The following is a 24,201-nucleotide window of genomic DNA, read 5'->3' as shown; positions in this document are numbered from 1 at the left end:
CTCTGTGTGTTTTATAGGTGGAGGAGTTCCGTGTGCGGGACTCAGAGAAGGGTCTGAAGATCGCCCAGGTGCTGGAGGGCTTCATCAGCAGGAAGGTGGTGAAGCAGACGGTGATGACGGTGGTGTACGGGGTGACGCGCTACGGAGGACGCCTCCAGATAGAGAAGAGGCTCAAGGAGGTTGATGACTTCCCCAAGGTACGGCCTACCAGTCATCTATGTAATTGTTGGTTTTTGATGTCACTCGCTGTGGCCTTTCTGGATGAATAGTATCACATAATAATCTCCTATAACATACGACTGTGTTGCGAGAAATGTGCCATACTGACGGCTGTGAGACGTCTTAAGATTCCCTGTTGAACAGGGAATCTGGGAACAATGTAGCGGGAAATGTTTATTACTGTGAAAACCGCCTTATCCCATTGAAATGCAGTTGTTTGGCAGCCATATTGGAAATGGCCTAGGAACAGTGGGTTAACTGCCTTGTTCAGGGGCAGAATGACAGATTTTTACCTTGTCAGCTCAGGAATTTGATCTTGCAACCTTTCGGTTACTAGTCCAACGCTCTAACCACTAGGCCACCTGCCACCCCAATGCGACGTTCACAAAGCACTGTAATGTGACGTTCATACTTCTGATATCCATGTAGTTGAGCGCAGCAATATCATCATGAATATATACCTTTTTCTTTTCAGTCGAATTTTACACCAAAATCATTGATACCTATAAAAATGGTGATTGTCATAATCTACTGCAGCCATGCTCAATAGGCGGACCGCAGGCTGGATCCAGACCCAGAATGGGGTCAATACGATTCAGGATTCGACTCGTGATATCATATGAACACACATGTAAAATTGCAGGCAATATGTAACTTTTTGGGGGACACAACCAGTTCTTAACTGACTTGCCTAGTTAAATAAATAAAATAAATGCATTCTCATTGAATGCAAGTCTAAGAAGCGACAGATCTGTTCTATGAAGCTATTTCTATGCTTCCTATTAAGTTTCATTTTTGAGTCTTTTACTTTCAGTTTTGTACACCATCTTCAAACAGCTAAAAATACGATATTTTTGGTTATGGAAAATATATTTCACAGCGGTTTAGATGGTACAATGATTCTCTACACTATACTTACGCGAACTATTAGAATTGTAGCAACCAGGAAATGGCGGAGCGATTTCTGCATAGTGCATCTATAAAACTGCCAACAAGAGGGGTGTGAACAGTTCGGGGTTGCGAGGTGGAGGTTTGTTACAATGCAACCCACCCTATTCAAATCAACCCAGGAATTATTTTATGGAACAGCACATAATTTACCTTGTGGAGTTCCTCTGGATTCTGTGCTTGGTCTTTTACCCATTGTGATTATGTGCCTATAAATAAATATACATGTGTTGGATTTGGATATATGCATTGTCCTGCCATTGAGATTGTGTTGTGATTGCAGGAGTACGTATGGGACGCCTCTCACTATCTGGTCCAACAGGTGTTCAGCAGTCTGAAGGAGATGTTCACCGGCACCAGAGAGATCCAGGTACCCTGCGTTGACACACATTACTAATATATCCATCTACCTGCTGCATATACCAGCTCCACAGTTGACGCAGCACTTATTATTAACGACTATAGTTTGCTTTACTATTAGCACAGTAGCCGTGCTCGTTCATCATATGCATGGGCTCATGCATTAAAACCATTCGAGAAAGAATGATCAGGGTAGCTTTACGGTGAGGGCACACAGCCCCAGCTCAAATTAAATATTCCCCCTTCATCTTGCTCCAGCTCCCGGTTCATCTCTAAATTGGTCAGGTCCTGCTGGGTCTACACAGCAGTCTCAAGAAGAGCGCAGCGGTGGCTAGTTACAGTACATGATCAATCCCTCTCTCTTCCACTCCTCCCTGTACCTGGCTGGGAGTTCCTGGATGAAGGAGTGGGAGAGGAGAGGTAGGATGATTAGGGGAAAGAGGGCCAGGCAGACAGTCTGATTAATGGGCCAGCTTTGGGCCTGCCTGCTCTCTGGGTCGTGTGGCTCGGTTGGTAGAGCATGGCACTTGTAATGCCAGGGTTGTGGATTCGATTGCCATGGGGACCAGTATAGAAATGTACACACTCACTACTTTTAAGTCTCTCTGGATAAGAGCATCTGATAAATTACTTAAAATGTGAAATGTAAATATTAGTCTCCTACACTGAGGCTGTGGATGAGGACTTCTAGAACCCTAATGCTCTCTCTTGAATGGAATCGATATATGTCAGACTCCGCAACAGCCAGGCCAGCACTGTTGCTCTGTTATATCTATGGTAGTGTTATATTGTCTGCAAGCAACAACGTTCCACCTGTTTCTTTGAAAACTCTCCATTTGTTTGCACGGATAGATATAATCACGAAAGAAACTGCATCTAAATTTAAACTGATTATACTTCCAAGCTGCTGAGTGAATGTAATGTGTCTTTATTCTCACATTTTCCTCAATTTCACAAACATCTTAATTTGAGCACAAATGTATTCACCAGTGAACAGTGGGTGATGGAAGTGAATTGAATTGCTTAGCTCTGTGTATCTACAGTAGCTGGCAGCAGAGGAGTAGAATGCTGTGACCTGTGAGTGGGATTTTCAAGTGTCCTACTTTCACTCAGTAGCTACCTCTCCTTCCATTGGCTGACCCGTGGCGGTGCCCTCTGTTTCAGGACTGGCTGACGGAGAGCGCCAGGCTCATCGCTAAATCGGGCAACACGGTGGAGTGGGTGACGCCCCTGGGCCTGCCCATCATTCAACCCTACCACCGGACCAGGACGCAGATGGTAAGACTAAATGTGGCTTAGTTAGAGCTCAGAGAAGCATGAAAGTAACTCTCCTGTGTTTCCAAATATCTATGAAATATAACCTCAATTTAATGACAATATTAAAAAATATATATATTTAAGTATGTTCTAAAGCAGCTTTTCTGTGTTGGAATGGTGTGGGCGTACTCCAACAACAGCATGGTATGGGCGTATACTGGTCATAACAAATATTCATGCGAGTAGGCCGCTGATTGGCCAGCTCATCCTCCTTGAGGAAATAGTAAAGTTTGAGGTGTTTTTTTTTTGTGTTTTTGTTTTCTCCAATATATGCTTTGACCACATACGAGTATAGGATGAGTCAACAACATTATTTGGCTATGAGTTAACAGAATATTAACTTTCAAAAGTCTTTCACTGGACAGTTGAACGTCTTACACCCAAGCAGCGAGCCTTCCTTTTTTGTCCCGCTACACTTGTCCACAGTAAAGTTACCCTGTACGCGCTGTTATACGAGCGCGTACATGTCAAACGTAGTCCTTTTCAAAGGGAAATATCAGAATATTTTTACAATATATGCTCTATAGCTTAATCAATCTGGCTGTGGTCACCATTAATGCCAGTCACATGTCCACTGGAGAGATCATGAAAATAACAAGCAAACTTAGGTCCCTTTTCCCCTCTAATTGACCCACCTGGCAGACAGCTTATTGTTTGGCTATTGCTGTGTCTTTAACTGGTAGAGGGGCCTGAAAGCAGTAACCAATTACAGGGCTCTCTTCACCTCATTTGACTTCTACTGACAGACAGGGGGAGGAAACCTCTGAAAGCTCCATCTCTCAAGTTATCCTCAGCACTTCAGGTCTCAGCTGTGTCCTGGCCTGTCTCTGTCCCGGCTCAGTGCACTGCCACCTTGAGCAGGGCACCTCGCTCCTCTACTGCTCTGTGTGTGTGCAGGTGTGTGTGTTTCTGTATAAGCACTTTGTGACATCTGCTGATGTAAAAATGGCTTTAGAAATTTATTTGAAAGTGATGGGCCCCATTTTTCACCTCAGCCTGGTCAAACGCCTCTCTTCTGTGACAGCGCCTACAGTTGCTAGCGGTGTGTTTCTGCTCTGTCAATCAATGTTGTTGAGATATTGAGCACTAGTTAGAATCACTCCTAGGGAACAAACTCTTTGTTAACATGTCTTAGTAGGCTTGTATTTAGCATGCTAGCTCAAGTCAGGTTTTACCAGTAATGAATGTCCTATTGTCATGTCTGTTACCTCTGAGCACTTGTAGGTCAATCAGACGCATTCAATAAAAATGGACTCCACATTAATTTGATCTACCATCAATTTTTCAGAAATAAGGACCGACTTAGGTGGTGGAAAGTCTACCCTGTTTGTGGACAGAATGTCTAATCCTAATCCAGTGTCCCCTCCACCATTTCATTGAGTGAAATGACATCATCAAACCTACCTGACTCACTCATGTCCTCCCTTTTCCCCTCATGTCTGCTGCAGCTGAAGGGTACCATTCAGGACCTAAGTCTCCAGATCACCCATGACTCTAAACAGTAAGTTCTTCTCCATCCCACTGTTTTCCACCAGCTGCCTTATCTGCTTGGTCTGTTTCACAAGCGTTCCCGGAAATCTCGTAATGTTGCGCCTCTGGGTTTAGAAACTCTGTGGCATGATGCCTTCATCGTCTCTGTGAGTGAATTTCTGGGTTCGACAGTGCGACCTTTTTACTCATGTGCCTAAAAATAGATATGTGTGAACTGAAAAAGTAGCGTGAGCACATGTGCGAGTTGTGATACAGCATATAGCAAAAAACATCCTGCCGTAGCTATTTTCAAACTATTTCTGCTGTTTTGTTTTATAGCTGGTAGCTAATCGCACACAAAATCACATAAATAAGAATGATTTCTTATTTCTATGCAAAGAATTACGTAGAGTCCCATATATCCCACATCGGACTAGTAACCGAAAGGTTGCAAGTTCGAATCCCCGCGCTGACATGGTACAAATCTGTCGTTCTGCCCCTGAACAGGCAGTTAACCCACTGTTCCTAGGCCGTCATTGAAAATAAGAATTTGTTCTTAACTGACTTTCCTAGTTAAATAAAGGTAAAATAAAATAAAAAAATTATAATTAAAATCGCACAGCAACAGTGCCTGGGTCACTGAGTGAAACACTGGAAGATACATTTTTAGAAGCGCACAGGAATAGAAGTTGATATAATTTACACTAAAGTCTACTAAAGTGTGAATTTATACTTGTGTTTCTTGGCTATTTACATCATTTGTTCACTAGGTTGTTCAATGTTAGTTTGAGTTTGCTCAACTGCTACAAGCAAAGATGGACCTCTCAGACAGACATGCGAATCCCACGTTACCAAGGTAAAGGCCCGTCCCTTAAAGGGGGAGATGAAGGTGACTCAAATGTACTTTCGTTGTACTCCTAAATGTGGTCCTTGTTAAAAATGTCAGCGTAGAGCCTTGAATTTGCACATCCCATGTCATGTAGCCTAAGCGTTAACGATCAGTCAAAATCCACTTAGCCTTATTATTTTTTTTCTGGTATATTCATTGATTTTCTTTCGCATTACATATAGCAGCTCCCTTTCGAGCGTTAACCTGTTTTAATAGTTTTATTCATATCGGCCACAGAAAGTGAGATCACACAGTGATCCGGAACAACGGGCTTTTTAAAATGTTTTACATTATTTTTTTAACCTTTATTTAACTAGGCAAGTCAGTTAAGAACAAATTCTTATTTTCAATGACGGCCTAGGAACAGTAGGTTAACTGCCTATTCAGGGGCAGAACGACAGATTTGTACCTTGTCAGCTCGGGGATTTGAACTTGCAACCTTTCGGTCACTAGTCCAACACTCTAACCACTAGGCTACCCTGCTGCTTTCATGCAAGACTCTGTGTTATTTTCTTCGACACGAGTATAAAAGGCATTTAGCTCGTTAGCTCCCTTTGTAATCCGTTATCGTCTGCAAGTGTCGGAGCCGGTGTAATAGGATTCCACCTCGTTGGATGTCGTAGCTGGCTTTCTTGTATGTGTCTGTGTCCCGTTCCTTATAAGCGGCCCGTGACTGATGTGGTAAACTCCTCAATGGACATTTACATTTCTGCAACCTTTCAATTGGAAGACAGCAGCCAAAACAGCTGCAAAGACGGCAATATGTTTTCCTTTCTCGCCAACACCCAATTAGCTGTGGGCTTACACAGGACATCTAAAGGAAGTATAGAGTGTAGTTGTGTTGGCAAGCTGCCTTTATCAGTTGAACATCTGATGTTTTTCTTTGTTATTAATTCATACTGACCTACCTGTGCACTGATCCGTGGACTAAGACACTGGCTTTTCAGGTGCTTGCGTCATTTTTATTTTACCTTTTATTTAACTAGGCAAGTCAGTTAAAAACAAATTCTTATTTAGTGGATGAAGTTAGGAGGGAAGGCATTCTTCTGTTTCAAATCTCAGTATGTCTCACGGGCTGTGTAAACTCATATTACGGTGTCCAGTTTCCACCACGATTTCCTTCCACGGCGTCTAGCCCTATGTCTCATGTTTGTGTGTGGGTGCACGAGAGAGACCCACTGTATGCGTGTGGGTGCACGAGAGAGACCCACTGTATGCGTGTGGGTGCACGAGAGAGACCCACTATATGCGTGTGGGTGCACGAGAGAGACCCACTGTATGTGTGTGGGTGCACGAGAGAGACCCACTGTATGTGTGTGGGTGCACGAGAGAGACCCACTGTATGTGTGTGGGTGCACGAGAGAGACCCACTGTATGTGTGTGGGTGCACGAGAGAGACCCACTGTATGTGTGTGGGTGCACGAGAGAGACCCACTGTATGTGTGTGGGTGCACGAGAGAGACCCACTGTATGTGTGTGGGTGCACGAGAGAGACCCACTGTATGTGTGTGGGTGCACGAGAGAGACCCACTGTATGTGTGTGGGTGCACGAGAGAGACCCACTGTATGTGTGTGGGTGCACTTTCTCTGTGAACAACTGTTGTTTTCTGTCCACAGGAAGCCAGACACAGTGAAACAGAAGAATGCCTTCCCTCCTAACTTCATCCACTCTCTGGACTCCACACACATGATGCTGACTGCTCTCTACTGCTACAGGTACACTAAGTACTGACCTCTGACCCCCACCACACAGGACGGACCTCTGATCACATTCCCTACCACATTCTTACCACCATTCAGCTGATGGCTCTCAAGACCCATCTGAATAACAATTTCTGTTTGATCCCATAAACTGTTGTCATAGTATGTCACGTTGATTCAAATCTCAGTATGTCTCACAGGCTGTGTAACCTCATATTACGGTTTCCACCACGATTTCCTTCCACGGCGTCTAGCCCTATGTCTCATGTTTCTACTCTGTGTGCTCCTCTAGCGCCGGCCTGACGTTCGTCTCCGTCCACGACTGCTTCTGGACCCACGCCCTTACAGTCGACACGATGAACAAGGTACTTTAGTACAGTCCTCACCTTCATTACTGTAACTTTTACGGTCTTAGCACACAGCTCCCCTGTATCCTACCTTTTTATAGGCCTTCCCTGATGTCAATTACTTTACACCACTGTCTGCCTGGCCCTTAATACATGCCGTTACAGCTGTTGGCAGGCAGCGCCATATGTCCCGGTGTTGCGTCCTGTCCTTTTCGGAGTGTATATATGGCTGTGTTTCCCTGCCCCTCAGGACATCGAGGTGTCAACAAGACTAAATGGTTTCCACTAGATAACACAGCTACAAAGTCTAAATTTACTATATCGTCAAATTCTGAAATCAAAGAGTTTATTTAAGCATAAGGTTAGCAATGTGGTTAAGGTTAGGTCTAAAATCACATTTTAAGAAAAATTGTATGAATAGGCAGGGTTTATGACTTTGTGGCTGTGTTAACTAGTGATGACCAGACCTATATTGAGATGCTCCGGTTCTATAACCGGGTGCACCTCAGCCACGCTCAAGGTCCTAAACGATATCTTAACCGCCATCGATAAGAAACATTACTGTGCAGCCGTATTCATTGATCTGGCCAAGGCTTTCGACTCTGTCAATCACCATATCCTCATCGGCAGACTCGACAGCCTTGGTTTCTCAAATGATTGCCTCGCCTGGTTCACCAACTACTTCTCTGATAGAATTCAGTGTGTCAAATCGGAGGGTCTGCTGTCCGGACCTCTGGCAGTCTCTATGGGGGTGCCACAGGGTTCAATTCTTGGACCGACTCTCTTCTCTGTATACATCAATGAGGTCGCTCTTGCTGCTGGTGAGTCCCTGATCCACCTCTACGCAGACGACACCATTCTGTATACTTCCGGCCCTTCTTTGGACACTGTGTTAACAACCCTCCAGGCAAGCTTCAATGCCATACAACTCTCCTTCCGTGGCCTCCAATTGCTCTTAAATACAAGTAAAACTAAATGCATGCTCTTCAACCGATCGCTACCTGCACCTACCCGCCTGTCCAACATCACTACTCTGGACGGCTCTGACTTAGAATACGTGGACAACTACAAATACTTAGGTGTCTGGTTAGATTGTAAACTCTCCTTCCAGACCCATATCAAACATCTCCAATCCAAAGTTAAATCTAGAATTGGCTTCCTATTTCGCAACAAAGCATCCTTCACTCATGCTGCCAAACATACCCTTGTAAAACTGACCATCCTACCAATCCTCGACTTTGGCGATGTCATTTACAAAATAGCCTCCAATACCCTACTCAACAAATTGGATGCAGTCTATCACAGTGCAATCCGTTTTATCACCAAAGCCCCATATACTACCCACCATTGCGACCTGTACACTCTTGTTGGCTGGCCCTCGCTTCATACTCGTCGCCAAACCCACTGGCTCCATGTCATCTACAAGACCCTGCTAGGTAAAGTCCCCCCTTATCTCAGCTCGCTGGTCACCATAGCATCTCCCACCTGTAGCACACGCTCCAGCAGGTATATCTCTCTAGTCACCCCCAAAACCAATTCTTTCTTTGGCCGCCTCTCCTTCCAGTTCTCTGCTGCCAATGACTGGAACGAACTACAAAAATCTCTGAAACTGGAAACACTTATCTCCCTCACTAGCTTTAAGCACCAACTGTCAGAGCAGCTCACAGATTACTGCACCTGTACATAGCCCACCTATAATTTAGCCCAAACAACTACCTCTTTCCCAACTGTATTTAATTTTAATTTATTTATTTATTTTGCTCCTTTGCACCCCATTATTTTTTATTTCTACTTTGCACATTCTTCCATTGCAAAACTACCATTCCAGTATTTTACTTGCTATATTGTATTTACTTTGCCATCATGGCCTTTTTTTGCCTTTACCTCCCTTCTCACCTCATTTGCTCACATTGTATATAGACTTGTTTATACTGCATTATTGACTGTATGTTTGTTTTTACTCCATGTGTAACTCTGTGTCGTTTTATCTGTCGAACTGCTTTGCTTTATCTTGGCCAGGTCGCAATTGTAAATGAGAACTTGTTCTCAACTTGCCTACCTGGTTAAATAAAGGTAAAATAAAATAAATAAATAAATATAAAGATCCAAACTATCCGAATTACCATAATGGCATTTCTGTATGAATTATGTGAAGAAAAGAACTTCCAACTGTTATTTCTTCATCCGATCTCCAGTGATTAGTATTGAAGAGGTTATTTCATAGTATTGTTATTTCTTGTCATGTTTAAATCTCAAAGTGCTCTTCCCTAATTTCATAGCCAATTGAACATAAAGCAAGGGGAAACGCTCAAAATAACTAGGTCAGCACCTCAACATATGACATGGGATTTTATTACCCCTTTAAGATGCACTCCAGAATCTGAAACAACAAAATTTGTCACGAATTGGATTCGTAACATATCATATGAATTGAAGACAACAACAAAAAAAGGAAGAATTTCAGGATGTAACATATCACGCTAAATGGATGACGTACTGTAGTACACAATTTGATAACGTAGTACACACAAAACGGGGCCCACTTTTGGCTCGTGACCACCACCTTCGGAACTACTGTCTGAAATATTACAAAAGTTTGAGTGCATCTTTAGGTCATTCTTCAGGAATGCATTAAATTGGTCCTGACCTGACAGCAGTAATGATTTGCACCAATCACTCTAGCTTGTCTTCTATCCCCTCCCTCATTTTCCACCTCTGCTTCTCTCCCCCTGTCAGTGTTGAATAGAGCTGTTGGTTGAGTGTTGGGGAGTATAGTAGAGTAGCTGAGCATGTTGTGCTCTATTGGGTTGCCAGGTTTGCCGGGAGCAGTTTGTGGCACTGCACAGCCAGCCCATCCTTCAAGAGCTGTCCAACTTCCTACTGCAGAAATACTGCTCTGGGCTATCGTAAGTTTCTACAACACACACACAAACTGGACCACTGGCCCACCTCACTGGCAGAGCAGTTTGGTTTAATTTGCACATAATTATTATGAAGATAGGAAAAAGTTTTTTTTTTTTAACACACTTTTATATAAATAAACATCACACTATTTTATCTCAGAATGTATGTCACTGTGCATATTTACTGAATACGTTGCTCACCAAAAAGTACATACAATGGCACCGCCAATCCCACTGCCTCAGCCATGTATGCATAAAACAGCGTTTCCCAAACTAAGAAGTCACGTCGTCTGATTCTAAAATAGGGTTGTGGGAGAAATTTATATATTATATATTTTTTTAAATCAAGCTTGGTTCTTAGAACCGGGGTTACGTTAGTAACCTACGGTAGCAGTTAAATCTGTTTGTAATGAACACAGCGGTTTCAGTTTTCTTCCTTCAAATGTGCCCACATAAAAAAATACTCTAGAGCAGCCTTTCGTAAAGTGTGGGTCGCGACGTGTCAGAGTAAATGGATATACTCTTTAGTTAATTACTGGAATTGATTTGGCCAAGTGCATTTGTGCTTTCTGTTCGATGCGCTCTCTGCTTAGCAGCGGTCTCGGCTGAGTTTGGCAGATGTGGGAGAGGGAGATGCCCGTGTGCTTCGCGGTTCACCGGATCTTTTTTCTGCAGCTTTCTTGAAGATCACTCCGCGACACACGATGCAACGCTGTCGTTCAGCAGCAGATGATGTCCTCTCAGCCACTGACTTGTCATTCCCACTCGCCATCACTCACCGCTATCATCAAATGGACTCATGCTAACCACAAGTTCGGACTGAGCTCAATTGTCATGAAACGCAAATACAAGGATTAGTTTCTCTCCCTCTTTCATACAAACGTTGAGAAATAACGAGGAGCGCCCACAATGTGTTTTGTGTGGGGAAGTGCTTAACGTTAGTAATGAGCCTCTCAAAACGAACAAATTAATACAACGACACGCCCTGGCCAAACATACAGCATGATGGTAAACCCAGGGAGTTCTTTCAGAACAGGGCAGAATGCTTCAGGAAACAGTGCTTCAACAGTGGAAAAGTAAGTCAACTAGCAAGGCATTGTTGTCATTTTATAACAGGCGATAATAAGCAGAAATAAGAGAGTACGAACTCCCATAGTAGTAGATGTGAGTTTCGCTTTCAAACAATCCCGTAACCTTATAAATTACACAGTTAACGTTAATAGCTAACATTAGCCAAAGCAAGCTAGCTAGTTACTGATGGTGTAACCCTTAGTAACAGTACAGATAAAGATCAGGCCTACTGTACATATTACTGTAGAAATGATTGTTGAAAACTAGTCTAGGATGGAACTGTTGCTGTTAATACAAATAATAAAAAATATTCTGCACTGGAATAAACTGATTGAGGAAAGATTATTTTTGAGGCAAACTCACACAGTTCTGGGTTACTCATCTACAGTAGGAAGCGGCCTCCTGCCTGACTGAGAAAGCAGTAGATGTTCTGATCCAGTTTGCCACCACATGAGTCAGGGTTTTCAACTCTGACCTACTTAAAGAAACAAGTAGAGAAACAGCCTCATTGCTGAGTATGACCTCTGTGTTGCACTGTTAAAAACCCAGTCCAGGAAAGACCTGCTTGCTGAAAACTTTCACCACCTCTCATTAGGATGTTTCTGGTCTACATCTGTGTGATGTGATCAATTCGTTTATTATAGTTCAGAATAAAAAAAAAATCTATTGTATTTTAAACAGCAACAGTTCCAACCTAGATTTTCTTTTAACAATAATTTCTACCGTAAGATGTACACTGAATTTTTATTCTGTACTGTTACTTCGGGTTGCACTATCAAAAAGCCTGTGTGTGTGTTCTGTTACTCATCTGTGTGATGTGATCAATCTGTTTATTCCAGTTCAGAATGAAATTGATAGATTTTTAACAGCAATAGTTCCAACCTAGACTGATATATGAGTGTTTTTAATGGTGGAAAATAAACATGAATGTATATTTATATAAATTTTTAATTTCATTGTTATTTGTTTTTGTCTATATTGCACTTGTTTTAGGCATAAGGGCAATGAAATGTACCGATATTTACATATAGTTGAATTTTTTTCTACGCTTGGGTCCCAGGAAAACGTCACATTTCTAATTTGGGTCCCAGGCTGAAAAAGTTTAAGAACCCCTGCTATAGAGTATTCACTAGTGTTTTTGCAGACTTTACTGTAGTATTCACTGTAGTGTATACTGTAGTATTTACAGTTAACTATAGTATAAATACTGTAGTAAAATAACTATTATATACTAGAGATGCACCGATATTACATTTTTGGACGATAACGATCTGATATTTTCCTTGCCCTCCAAAAAAAGATACCGATAACCAATTATATAGTGATCTTTTAAGCGTTCTAGTACAGTTAAATAGTTAAAACACACACACATGCGGACCAAATTAGTTTGTTGGCATTTACGTATGTCCCCATTAAAACATCATTAAAACCCATTTATTTCACTTACCTGCTGTGCTGTTTCCTTGTTCATTTTTCCTTGTTCATTTGTTCATTCTCAACCAGGATTTCATCATACATGTCAATGAGTGAAGTTTCAGCTCTGTCTGTGGCCTCTCTTCCTCGGTGCACACTGTCAGTGTGTCCGTTTCCATATTGTCCAGCTGTCTGTAACATTTCCCGTAAACCCTGTTTCTTGTCTGCTTTGAAGTAGCGGGCCTTGTACTTAGCATCGAGCAAGGTGGCCACACCGTAAAGCGGCTCAGAGAATGACACCGGATCGCTTGTTCACAGCCTCTACTAGAGTACTTTTGCAAGTTTTAACCCCACGGTCTGTCGGCAGTTTTGTTGAGAAGTCGTTTCAATGCCATGACCGAGGGTATCACGTCTGCTGCAGTCGCAGTTGATGAGCTTATTTCTTGAGTCAGTTGTTTGATTGGAGCTAGGAGTGTGTTCATGTTTCAAACATGTTCTCAAATGCCATTGAAATGGCAGCAGCGGTATGAGAACCAGCACATTCTTGAGCATGCAGTACGGCTTTCCTTCAGTATGAAATCCTTATCGACCCACTGTGCTGTCAGACTCAGCATGCTCATGGGGCTGACATCTCTGGTCCAAATGTCAGTTGTGAAGCTAATAGCAGTGACACCCGTAGCTCAGGGATGTGCATTTCAACAATACTGTGTAACATCTGAAAAATGGCGCCTACTTGATACAGTGTACCGGGGCTCGAGGTGCTCGTCCAGTCGGCGAAAGCTAACATCATCCACGACAGAGAATGGTTGATTGTCAAGGGCCATGAATTCCATTTTCTTGGCATTTAATGAATTTCACCTTTTGAGCTGTCTCACTGAATTTTTCTTACTCTTTCAAATGACTCCTCGACTTGAATTTGTTTAGTTGCTGGAAGTGTGCCCTTAGTATTTTTCTTCTTTTGTTCTGTGTAGTGCTGTATATTTTACGTTATATAAGTATGCAAAACATCGGTTTTGCACATCAGCGTTAATTAAACAAGACATCGGGCTATTGTCATTTTTAGCTAATATCGTCTGATTCCGATATGTTTACCTATTTACTTATTTATTTTATCGTGCATCGCTATTATATACTGTAATAATGAATGTAGTGGTGTTGCTGATCGTAGTGTAATGTTTTTGCGGACATTACTGTAGTAATTACTATAGTGTTTTGTTTTATTATCTTTGACATAAAGTGGAGGCTTTCTACTTCAGGAAACCTACTGAAATACCAAAAGAGCACATTTTCCACAACCTGTAGGTAGGTAGGACTGGGGCCTACAACCTGTAGGGAACACTGTACATGTACAGTATATGGTCTATACTTGACATGTAGGTTTTGACTTATGGGTGGCAAAAATTGGGATATGGGAAGGGGAATGGGCAGGGTATATGCAAATTAAACACTGTACTATTTACTATAGTTAAACAAGTGTATTTACTACATATTTTTTTTTTGTACTATTGTAGTATTTACTATAGTATTCTACTACAAAGTATCCACACTGCTCCTTCGATGGGGTAATTGGGCATCCAGGCCAGCCCCTCATCTCCTCTGCCAAGGCCCCGTGAGGTCATAGCCCCTAGGAGGAGAGGCGAGATGAGGATTTTTTTTAATTGTATTTTATTTTACCTTTATTTAACTATGCAAGTCAGTTAAGAACAAATTCTTATTTTCAATGCCGGCCTAGGAACAGTGGGTTAACTGCCTTGTTCAGGGGCAGAACGACAGATTTTTATCTTGTCAGCTTGGGGATTCGAACTTGCAACCTTTCGGTGACTAGCCCAACGCGCTAACCACTAGGCTACCCGCAGGAGCTTAAAGAGATGAGCCTGAGGAGACTGCACAACTGCCCTGCTCTCTTCAATAATAGGGACTCCTGATCAACCACTCACCACAACAACTTAATAAGCACTTAATCTGTCATCCTTTCTCCTCCAGGAGCGAGGTCAAAAACAATAAGTTTTTGGAGTACCGGAGGATGCTGCTATTACTGGCCAAAGTGCCTCAAACAGGTCAGTGTTTCTCTCTTTGTCTGCACCGTACAGGACCTGTGTATTCTGTTCGTCAGATCCATGGGATCCCCACAGCACAGGGGTTGATTGATTAAAGTGTCAGCACCATACCAGTCTGCCCATCATTCCTGAAGAAGGCTTTTGTGGTTGTTTAACCTCTGTCCATCTGAGGCTGGTTGGTACCAGCAGCTCCACCCGCCATGCAAAGTCTCCTTACACGACTCAGGCAGGTGTAGTGGTGTCTGAACCACACGGAGGCCATCACTACACTAACCTCTGGCTGTCTCCTCTAACAGAATACAGTGGAGTACTAGCTAGACGTTGTTATACAACAGGGGTACTCATGCACTATTTGAGAAGGTCCGGTCACGCAAAGGTCCGGATGGATATAGTCATTTATCGGCGTAGTAACAAAGCCCCACCTCACAACCCATGCGACCCCAAACTGTTCACACCCCTCTTGTTGGTGAAGAGTCCATTTTTTGGACACATCTACTCATTCAAGGCTTTTTCTTTATTTTTACTATTTTCTACATTGTAGAATAATATTGAAGACATCAAAACTATGACATAACACGTATGGAATCATGAATAACCATATCAAAACATATTTGAGATTCTTCAAAGTAGCCACCCTTTGCCTTGATGACAGCTGTGTACACTCTTGGCATTCTCTCATCCATCTAAACCTGGAATGCTTTGACCAACAGTTTTGAAGGAGTTCCCACATATGCTGAGCTGCTTTTCCTTCACTCTGCGGTCCAACTCATCCCAAACCATCTCAATTGGGCTGAGGTCAGGTGATTTATGGAGGCCAGGTCATCTGATGCAGCACTCCATCACTCGCTTTGGTCAAATAGCCCTTACACAGCCTTTAGGTGTGTTGTGTCATTGTCCTTTTACAAAACAAATGATAGTCTAAGCAAACCAGATGGGATGGCATATCGCTGCAGAATGCTGTTGTAGCCATGCTGCTTAAGTGTGCCTTGAATTCTTAATATATCAGGCAGTGTCACCAGCAAAGCACCTCCACACTATCACATCTCCTCCTCCATTCTTCATGGTGGGAACCACACATGTGGAGATCATCCGCTCTCCTACTCTGCATCTCACAAAGACACGGTTGGAACCAAAATCTCAAATGTGGACTCATCAGACCAAAGTAAAGATTTCCACTGGTTTAATGTCCATTGCTTGTGTTTCCTGGCCCAAGCAAGTCTTCTTATTGGTGTCCTTTAGTAGTGGTTTCTTTGCAGCAATTAGACCATGAAGGCCTGATTCATGCAGTTTCCTCTGAACAGTTGATGTTGAGATGTGTCTGTTACTTGAACTTCGTGAAGCTTTTATTTGGGCTGCATTTTCTGAGGCTGGTAACTCGAATGAACTTATCCTTTGAAGCAGAGGTAACTCTGGGTCTTCCTTTCCTGTGGCGGTCCTCAAGAGAGCCAGTGTCATCATAGCGATAAATGGTTTTTGTGACGGCACTTAAAGAAACTTGAAAGGTTATTTGAAATTTTCCGCATTGACTGACCTTTGTCTTAAAGTAATGATCGACTGCCGTTTCTCTTTGCTTATTTGAGCTGTTCTTGCCATAATATGAAATAGGGCTATCTTCTGTGTACCACCCCAACCTTGTCACAACACAATTGATTGGCTCAAACACATTAAGAATTTACAACATTTACTTTTTAACAAGGCACACCCGTTAATTGAAATGCATTCCAGGTGACTACCTCATGAAGCTGGTTCAGAGAATGCCAAGAGTGTGCAAAGCTGTCAAGGCAAAGGGTGGCTACTTTGAAGAATCTCAAATATAAAATATTTTTTGCTTACTACATGATTCACTATGTGTTATTGAATCATTTTGAGGGCTTCACTATTCTTCTACAATGTAAAAAATAAAGAAAAACCCTGGAATGAGCAGATGTACAAACGTTTGACTGGTACTGTATGTAAATAAGGTATTTCTGTTTGACCTTTTTTTTATTTGTCACTTTGGGGTATTGTGTGTAGACTGGTGAGGGGTCTGAATACTTTTCGAATTCACTGTATATAATGGTAGTGAGAACATTGACTCCTATACAGTGTCCTATAGAAGTCAACAGCCATATGTCAGGGAAACTCAGAATTGGACCACAATATTTGACCGATCAAAACGTAGACAATCATTACCCATTAATGTATCCTCCACTACGTCCTACCCCTTTTCCCTGACGTGAGGTTGTGTTCTTGTCTCCCAGGCGACTTTGATCTCCAGCAGGTGAAGGAATCCACGTACTTCTTCAGCTAAGAGGAACAGACTGACAATCAGAGCAACAGGATGCAAAAGCCAATGGATGAGTAGGATTGACAGACTGTGAGGCTGAACACTGAGAGGGCTGTGTGGGGACTGGGAGGGCTTGTCTCTCTCAGGCATCAGATGACTGATCCACTGCCCGATGGGTGAAGCCAAGGCTTTCTGCAACAGCTCCATCACACATAATGACCCACCCAGAAAGACCGCCATAGACCAGTGTGGGAGGAGACAAGGAAATGAGAGCAGCTTCCCCACTCTGGACGGGAGAGAATCTCAACAGTGCTCATATAGGCTTTGACATTTCCCCTTTTACTGTTGTGTGTGAGAGAATGAATGATATCCCTTGTCTGAAAATGTGAGCGTTGTTATACGTGTGTGTTCCGGTGACTCTGTCCTCCCATAATGAACACCTTCACTATAAAGAGACTTCTAAGAGTGTGAGTGACCAGTGTGTTTCCTCCCTATCTCTCTCCACAGTGTTCTGATCTGCCTGTTCCCTCCCTCCCTCTAACACCTGGCTGATTAAGCACATGATACTGCCTCTCATTGATTGAGGCACCCAGGAAGAGATGCCCACTCTGACATTTAGAGCCACACCTCATTTACCTTGCAAGTTTCCACCGGAGACAGTTATTCTCACTCGCATTGAGAGGGGAAAAAAATAGTAATAATGGGTGGGTGGATGGATGGAAAGGTAGCTGTGAGGGAGGACGTCATGAATTGTCCTTACAAAAAAATTACGTTTTCAAACTATCTGCAGTTGCCATCTGGGGGGGGAGAAATGGTTCACTTCTGAGGGATTTCTTTTTGTCAGTGAGCATTTCTCCTTTGCCAAAATAATCCATCCACTTGACAGGTGTGGCATATCAAGAAGCTGATTTAACAGCATGGTGCACACAGGTGCACTTTGTGCGTGGTACAATAAAAGGCCACTCTAAAATGTGCAGTTTTTTCACACAACACAATGGCACTGATGTCTCAAGTTTTGAGGGAGCGTGCAATTGACATACTGACGGCAGGAATGTCCACCAGAGCGGTTGCCAGATAATTTAATGTTAATTTCTCCAACGTCGTTTTAGAAAATGTATCAGCACGTCCAAACGGCCCAGACCACATGTATCCACGCCAGCCCAGGACCTCCACAACCGGCTTCTTCATGTAGCCTGGTGAAAGTAAAAAGCACAGGACACAAACTAATTTGGGGTTTATTCTGTCGAAGCTTAAATAGGATTATGTAGAAGGGAAATCTCCACTAGATGAAGTCACCAAGTAAAGTTCAGTTTAAATTACAACCAAGTGAAATAAATCTGTTTTAATAAAGTGCATAAAACGAGTACAGTAAGTACCAAGTGAAATGCCCAGTAGCTCTGCTTTCTATAGAAAAACAAAATACAGAGACTACAATGTTCAGTTAGAATGGACTTTCTAACATTTCAAATATCTGGGTACAATATGTCCTTATTTGTCATAAAAAGATATGAATACTTACAAACACACTGTCCACATGATAACTTAACCCCATATGGAACAATAGCTCCTCATTTCACCCTTACTGCACTGGAGGAAATGTCATATCAACAGAGGTTACAATACAAAAATTAAACAAAATCTGTGGACAGGTGTCTTTTATACAGGTAACAAGCTGAGAGTGTGCTCCTAATCTCAGCTCGTTACCTGTATAAAAGACACCTGGGAACCAGAAATCTTTGATTGAGAGGGGGTCAAATACTTATTTCCCTCATTAAAATGCAAATCATTTTATAACATTTTTTATATGCGTTTTTCTGGAGTTTTTTGATATTCTGTCTCTCACTGTTCAAATAAACCTGACATTAAAATTAGACCGATAATTTCTTTGTCAGTGGGCAAACGTACAAAATCAGCAGGGGATTAAATACTTTTTTCCCTTACTGTATATCACATTTACATAAGTATTCAGATCCTTGACTCAGTACTTTGTTGAAGCACCTTTGGCAGCGATTACAGCCTCGAGTGTTCTTGGGTATGACACTACAAGCTTGGCACACCTGTATTTGCGAAGTTTCTCCCATTTCTCTCTGCAAACCCTCCCAAGCTCTGTCATGTTGGATGGGGAGCATTGCTGCACAGCTAGTTTCAGGTTACTCCAGAGATGTTCAAATCGGGTTCATGTCCGGGCTCTGGCTGGGCCACAAGGACATTCAGAGACTGATCCCGAAGCCACTCCTGCGTTGTCTTGGCTGTGTGCTTAGGGTCGTTGTCCTGTTGGAAGGGGAACCTTTGCTCCAGTCTGAGGTCCTGAACGCTCTGGAGCAGGTTTTCATCAAGGATCTCTCTGTACATTGCTCCGTTCATCTTTCCCTCGATCCTGACTAGTCTCCCAGTCCCTGTCGCTGAAAAACATCCCCACAGCATGATGTTGTCACCATAATGCTTCACTGTAGGGTTGGTGCAAGGTTTCCTTCAGACGTGATGCTTGACATTCAGGCCAAAGAGTTCAATCTTGGTTTCATCAGAACAGAGAATCTTGTTTCTCATGGTCTGAGAGTCTTTAGGTGCCTTTTGGCCCTTTTCCAAGCGGGCTGTCATGTGCCTTTTACTGGGTGGCTTTTGTCTGGCCACTCTACCACAAATGGCTGGTTGGTGGAGTGCTGCAGAGATGGTTGTCCTTCTGGAAGGTTCTCCCATCTCCACAGAGGAAATCTAGAGCACTGTCAGTGACCATCAGGTTCTTGGTCACCTCCCTGGACCAAGGCCATTCTCCCCTGATTGCTCAGTATGGCCGGACGGCCAGCTCTAGGAAGAGTCTTGGCAGTTCCAAACTTCTTCCATTTAAGAATGATGGAGGCCACTGTGTTATTGGGGACCTTCAATGCTGCAGAAATGTTTTGGTACCATTCCCCAGATCTGTGCCTCGACACAATCATTTCTCGGAGCTCTACGGACAATTCCTTTGACCTCATGGCTTGGTTTTTGCTCTGACATGCACCCTGAAGCTTTACATGAAATTGAATGTCATTCTGATAATTACTCACGCTTCAAATAATCTTGAGTAGGTAGGCGAATAATTACAATTTAGCAGATTAACACGAGTGATAAATGATCAGATGGTCATGTACAGGTAGAGATATTGTTGTGCAAAAGAGCAGAAAAGTAAATGAATAAAAACAGTATGGGGATGAGGTAGGTGAAAATGGGTGGGCTATTTACCAATAGACTATGTACATCTGCAGCGATCGGTTAGCTGCTCAGATAGCTGATGTTTGAAGTTGGTGAGGGAGATAAAATCGCTGAAGTTGGAGACTTTTTGCAATTCGTTCCAGTCACAGGCAGCAGAGTACTGGAACGAAAGGCGGCCAAATGAGGTGTTGGCTTTAGGGATGATCAGTGAGATACACCTGCTGGAGCGCGTGCTACGGATGGGTGTTGCCATCGTGACCAGTGAACTGAGATAAGGCGGAGCTTTACCTAGCATGGACTTGTAGATGACCTGGAGCCAGTGGGTCTGGCGACGAATATGTAGCGAGGGCCAGCCGACTAGAGCATACAAGTCGCAGTGGTGGGTGGTATAAGGTGCTTTAGTGACAAAACGGATGGCACTGTGATAGACTGCATCCAGTTTGCTGAGTAGAGTGTTGGAAGCCATTTTGTAGATGACATCGCCGAAGTCGAGGATCGGTAGGATAGTCAGTTTTACTAGGGTAAGCTTGGCGGCGTGAGTGAAGGAGGCTTTGTTGCGGAATAGAAAGCCGACTCTTGATTTGATTTTCGATTGGAGATGTTTGATATGAGTCTGGAAGGAGAGTTTGCAGTCTAGCCAGACACCTAGGTACTTATAGATGTCCACATATTCAAGGTCGGAACCATCCAGGGTGGTGATGCTAGTCGGGCATGCGGGTGCAGTCAGCGATGGGATGAAAAGCATGCATTTTGTTTTACCATCGTTTAAGAGCAGTTGGAGGCCACGGAAGGAGTGTTGTATGGCATTGACGCTCGTTTGGAGGTTAGATAGCACAGTGTCCAATGACGGGCCGAAAGTATATAGAATGGTGTCCTCTGCGTAGAGGTGGATCAGGGAATCGCCCGCAGCAAGAGCAACATCATTGATATATACAGAGAAAAGAGTCGGCCCGAGAATTGAACCCTGTGGCACCCCCATAGAGACTGCCAGAGGACCGGACAGCATGCCCTCCGATTTGACACACTGAACTCTGTCTGCAAAGTAATTGGTGAACCAGGCAAGGCAGTCATCTGAAAAACCGAGGCTACTGAGTCTGCCGATAAGAATATGGTGATTGACAGAGTCGAAAGCCTTGGCAAGGTCGATGAAGACGGCTGCACAGTACTGTCTTTTATCGATGGCGGTTATGATATCGTTTAGTACCTTGAGTGTAGCTGAGGTGCACCCGTGACCGGCTCGGAAACCAGATTGCACAGCGGAGAAGGTACGGTGGGATTCGAGATGGTCAGTGACCTGTTTGTTGACTTGACTTTCGAAGACCTTAGATAGGCAGGGCAGGATGGATATAGGTCTGTAACAGTTTGGGTCCAGGGTGTCTCCCCCTTTGAAGAGGGGGATGACTGTGGCAGCTTTCCAATCCTTGGGGATCTCAGACGATATGAAAGAGAGGTTGAAATAGGGGTTGCGACAATGGCGGCGGATAGTTTCAGAAATAGAGGGTCCAGATTGTCAAGCCCAGCTGATTTGTACGGGTCCAGGTTTTGCAGCTCTTTCAGAACATCTGCTATCTGGATTTGGGTAAAGGAGAACCTGGAGAGGCTTGGGCGAGGAGCTGCGGGGGGGGGGCGGAGCTGTTGGCCGAGGTTGGAGTAGCCAGGCGGAAGGCATGGCCAGCCGTTGAGAAATGCTTATTGAAGTTTTCGATAATCATGGATTTATCGGTGGTGACCGTGTTACCTAGCCTCAGTGCAGTGGGCAGCTGGGAGGAGGTGCTCTTGTTCTCCATGGACTTCAGTGTCCCAGAACTTTTTGGAGTTGGAGCTACAGGATGCAAACTTCTGCCTGAAGAAGCTGGCCTTAGCTTTCCTGACTGACTGCGTGTATTGGTTCCTGACTTCCCTGAACAGTTGCATATCACGGGGACTATTCGATGCTATTGCAGTCCGCCACAGGATGTTTTTGTGCTGGTCGAGGGCAGTCAGGTCTGGAGTGAACCACGGGCTGTATCTGTTCTTAGTTCTGCATTTTTTGAACGGAGCATGCTTATCTAAAATGGTGAGGAAGTTACTTTTAAAGAATGACCAGGCATCCTCAACTGACGGGATGAGGTCAATGTCCTTCCAGGATACAGGTGTGCCAAGCTTGTAGTGTCATACACAAGAACACTCGAGGCTGTAATCGCTGCCAAAGGTGCTTCAACAAAGTACTGAGTCAAGGATCTGAATACTTATGTAAATGTGATATACAGTAAGGGAAAAAAGTATTTAATCCCCTGCTGATTTTGTACGTTTGCCCACTGACAAAGAAATTATCGGTCTAATTTTAATGGCAGGTTTATTTGAACAGTGAGAGACAGAATAACAAAAAACTCAAGAAAAACGCATATCAAAAATTTTATAAAATGATTTGCATTTTAATGAGGGAAATAAGTATTTGACACCCTCTCAATCAAAGATTTCTGGCTCCCAGGTGTCTTTTATACAGGTAACGAGCTGAGATTAGGAGCACACTCTCAGCTTGTTACCTGTATAAAAGACACCTGTCCACAGAAGTAATCAATCAATCCGATTCTAAACTCTCTAAACTCATGGCCAAGACCAAAGAGCTCTCCAAGGATGTCAGGGACAAGATTGTAGACCTACACAAGGCTGGAATGGGCTACAAGACCATCGCCAAGCAGCTTGGTGAGAAGGTGACAACAGTTGGTGCGATATATTCGCAAATGGAAGAAACACAAAAGAACTGTCAATCTCCCTCGGCCTGGGGCTCCATGCAAGATCTCACCTCGTGGAGTTGCAATGATCATGAGAACGGTGAGGAATCAGCCCAGAACTACACTGGGGGATCTTGTCAATGATCTCAAGGCAGCTGGGACCATAGTCACCAAGAAAACAATTGGTAACACACTTACGCCGTGGAGGACTGAAATCCTGCAGCGCGTGCAAGGTCCCCCTGCTCAAGAAAGCACATATACATGCCCGTCTGAAGTTTGCCAATGAACATCTGAATGATTCAGAGGACAACTGGGTGACAAGTGTTGTGGTCAGATGAGACTAAAATGGAGCTCTTTGGCATCAACTCAACTCGCCGTGTTTGGAGGAGGAGGAATGCTGCCTAGAACATCATCCCCACCTTCAAACATGGAGGTGGAAACATTATGTTTTGGGGGTGTTTTTCTGCTAAGGGGACAGGACAACTTCACCGCATCAAAGGGAGGATGGACGGGGCCATGTACCGTCAAATCTTGGGTGAGAACCTGCTTCCCTCAGCCAGGGCATTGAAAATGGGTCGTGGATGGGTATTCCAGCATGACATTGACCCAAAACACACGGCCAAGGCAACAAAGGAGTGACTCAAGAAAAAGCATGTTAAGGTCCTGGAGTGGTTTAGCCGGTCTCCAGACCTTAATCCCATAGAAAATCTGTAGAGGGAGCTGAAGGTTCGAGTTGCCAAACGTCAGCCTCGAAACCTTAATGACTTGGAGAAGATCTGCAAAGAGGAGTGGGACAAAATTCCTCCTGAGATTTGTGCAAACTTGGTGGCCAACTACAAGAAACATCTGACCTCTGTGTTGGCAATCACAGAGGTCAGATGTTTCTTGTAGTTGGCCACCAAGTTTGCACAAATCTCAGGAGGAATTTTGTCCCACTCCTCTTTGCAGATCTTCTCCAAGTCATTAAGGTTTCGAGGCAATTTTTTTGTTGTTATTACTGTCTCTCACTGTTCAAATAAACCTACCATTAAAATTAGACTGAACATTTCTTTGTCAGTGGGAAAACTTACAAAATCAGCAGTGGATCAAATACTTTTCCCTCACTGTGTGTGTGTGTGTGTGTGTGTGTGTGTGTGTGTGTGTGTGTGTGTGTGTGTGTGTGTGTGTATATATATATTTTTTTTTTTTTTTTTTAATTGTTTTTTAATGTTCATAGATATGCAGAAGGAAAAAAATAACTGTTTTTGCTTTGTCGTTATGGTGTATTGCGTGTAGATTGATGAGGAAGGTGGCCAACCCAGACAGGATGATCACATCAGTGACTCAACCCACTCAGG

At 43.4% G+C, this 24,201-nt stretch overlaps 1 protein-coding gene across 3 annotated transcripts in view; it reads left to right on the top strand.

The window, feature by feature from the left end:
- The window catches only part of LOC109897836 (DNA-directed RNA polymerase, mitochondrial), a 40,832-nt gene extending 23,400 nt beyond the window's left edge, over positions 1-17,432 (top strand). For 2 of the 3 annotated variants that reach the window (XM_020492439.2, XM_031833228.1), the window contains exons 13-21: positions 18-197; positions 1,451-1,537; positions 2,692-2,805; positions 4,293-4,345; positions 6,821-6,919; positions 7,197-7,269; positions 10,066-10,157; positions 14,622-14,695; positions 16,936-17,432. In XM_020492439.2, the coding sequence (XP_020348028.1) occupies positions 18-197; positions 1,451-1,537; positions 2,692-2,805; positions 4,293-4,345; positions 6,821-6,919; positions 7,197-7,269; positions 10,066-10,157; positions 14,622-14,695; positions 16,936-16,985 (822 nt within the window). In that variant the 3' untranslated portion in view covers positions 16,986-17,432. The remainder of the gene's footprint in view (positions 1-17; positions 198-1,450; positions 1,538-2,691; positions 2,806-4,292; positions 4,346-6,820; positions 6,920-7,196; positions 7,270-10,065; positions 10,158-14,621; positions 14,696-16,935) is intronic. The other variant, XM_020492441.2, reaches the window with a different exon arrangement.
- The last annotated feature ends 6,769 nt before the right edge of the window (positions 17,433-24,201 follow it).

This window comes from Oncorhynchus kisutch, linkage group LG10 (assembly GCF_002021735.2).
Source record: "Oncorhynchus kisutch isolate 150728-3 linkage group LG10, Okis_V2, whole genome shotgun sequence".
Taxonomy (NCBI): domain Eukaryota; kingdom Metazoa; phylum Chordata; class Actinopteri; order Salmoniformes; family Salmonidae; genus Oncorhynchus; species Oncorhynchus kisutch.
This window is presented reverse-complemented; position numbering and strand designations above follow the sequence as displayed.